The following is a 2247-nucleotide window of genomic DNA, read 5'->3' on the forward strand; positions in this document are numbered from 1 at the left end:
TCATATTCCCACATGGGACTTCCATTTGTCTGCTACTTCTGAGAGTGATTTTCTAGAGGACCCCTCTTCACTTAACACCTTAGTAGCTGCGTTCTTGAGAATTCTCATTCTATTCTGTATCCTCTTCCCTTTGTCCCCTTCTAGTAAGCACTTCACCACCCTAGCAATCTCCACTCTCCCTACTCTTCCATTCTTCTCAACTTTGGGTCTCAAAGCCACCTTCAGATCCTCAACCAACATCACTGCATTCATCTTTTGTTCTGCATGGAGCGGCCATGCAATCAATGGTACCCCATGAACTACACTCTCTAAGCTTGAGTTCCAACCACAGTGGGTGAGGAATCCTCCCGTCGAAACATGGCTAAGCACTTGTATCTGAGGAGCCCATGAGGGTACAACCAAACCCCTTCCTTTGGTCCTCTCTAAGAAACCCTTTGGTAAGAAACTCAAAGGGTCTTCTTTAGTGCTTTGGGCGCCTAGATAGGTGGTGTTGGGGCTCTTGACAACCCATAAGAATCTTTGCTCACTAAGTTCCAATCCCAATGCCAATTCATTTAGTTGCTCCTGTGAGAGGGCACCACCACTCCCAAATGAAACAAACAAGACAGAATTAGTAGGTTGATTGTTCAACCACCTAAGGCACCCAGAAATATCAGCACCATCCCCTGAACCATTTTGTGTCAGTGGTCCGATTGGGTATATAGGTGGCACACTCGGGTCTCCACCTTCCTTCAAAGCCTTAATAGCACCAGCTTCCATCTCCGTGAAGCTATTTAACAGGATACCATCAGCCAATTTGAAACGCTTGGAATGGTATAAAGTCCATGTATATACTTTACTTTGTCTGTGTTGGAGTGAGTCCATCAAATCTCTTCCTCGAAGTGGCACACATCCGGGCAATTTAATTGGTTCAGGTAGGTCTCTATATTCCCAAGAGTGCAACTCGTTGAGCTTGGGCAAATGGAGGTACAACGACAACACCATGGCCGTTGTTGGGAAGAAGATATAAGAAGGAACATTGAATTTCCTAGCCACATCAAATGCGTCAGTGCCGAAGAGATCAACAACCAAGGCAGCGATGGAAGTTGTGGCAGTTAAGACCTTAAGAGATTCACGTAGTGAAGGGAGGGAACGGAGTATCGTGAGGTAGATACGAGTTTCAACCTTTGCATCCTTGGAGAGGTCATCAAGGTTAACTGGTGAGAGAAAGACAGTATTGATGCACTTGGGGAGGCTATCCAGGGCTTCTTTCTGGGCTTTGGTTGAAGAACCGTCAGTTGGGATTGTGAATGTGATGGAGAAATCATGGGCATGGACGAATTTCTTTGCAAACTCGACAAGGGGGATGAGGTGACCCATTCCTGGAGAAGGTAGAATGACAATGTGTGGAGTTTGTTTTGCTCCGTCCATGGTGCCTATGCTTTCAATGTTAGAGGCGAATATAAATTGGAGAAGCTAGGAAGAGGCTTGTGGGATTGTGCGAGATGTATTTTGGAGGGTTGAAGAACAAGGAATGGGGGAAGGGCTATATATAGATCGGCCTAACTCTCCTAAACCTTTATTTATTATATTCTCTCTCTCTCTCTCTCTCTCTCTCATTCATGTGATTGACGCTTGGTGTTGAGCTTTTGTTTTTTGGTAATATGGAGTTCAGCTCTTGATTGTGTAATATAAGCTCAATCGTGATAATAGCTAGCTTATTAAATATTTTATTCTATATTCTCATAGTTCCATAGGAGTTACTTACACGACTCATTAGCTTGCTTCTAATATATATTTAACTTCGTTACCAAAATATATATATATATATATATATAAATAATTTCACCAAAAAAATATATATTTAAAATATATTTTACATATACGGTACAAGTGTATGTAAATCATTAATTTTGCTGCATGAATGCAAGTCATCTAAATAATCCACTTTATTTTTGGGTCTTTAGAGCATCACAAGAAACTTCGCTAGTATTGTGACTCCAATTTTTTTTTATTTTTATTTATTTATTTTTTTATTTGGTGCTTTTGGATGGCACACTCTCTTCCTGAATTATTATTATTATTATTATTATTATTTATTATTATTATTATTATTATTATTATTATTTATTTATTTAAGTTGAAGCATGTGGTTAGACATGGACAGTGCAACTACTATAAGGAAATATCTAGGTAAGGGAAGCATCCCCCAAGGTTGCGAGAACTTTACATGCATTTTTCTCCTGAAGTTTTGTAATTATCATCAAC

The 2247-nt window shown here is 40.1% G+C and overlaps 1 protein-coding gene across 1 annotated transcript; it reads right to left on the reverse strand.

Annotated features, from left to right (window-relative positions):
• Window positions 1–1410, reverse strand: LOC122067731 (hydroquinone glucosyltransferase-like). Its single transcript, XM_042631572.1, has one exon. The coding sequence runs from the start codon at window positions 1408–1410 to the stop codon at window positions 1–3; it is 1410 nt and encodes a 469-aa protein (XP_042487506.1).
• Between the last annotated feature and the right edge of the window lie 837 nt (window positions 1411–2247).

This window comes from Macadamia integrifolia, unplaced genomic scaffold (assembly GCF_013358625.1).
Source record: "Macadamia integrifolia cultivar HAES 741 unplaced genomic scaffold, SCU_Mint_v3 scaffold3091, whole genome shotgun sequence".
Classification (NCBI taxonomy): Eukaryota; Viridiplantae; Streptophyta; class Magnoliopsida; order Proteales; family Proteaceae; genus Macadamia; species Macadamia integrifolia.

Coding starts and splice junctions, on each gene's coding strand:
- LOC122067731 (XM_042631572.1), bottom strand. CDS start 1,410: ATGGACGGAGCAAAACAAACTCCACACATTGTCATTCTACCTTCTCCA.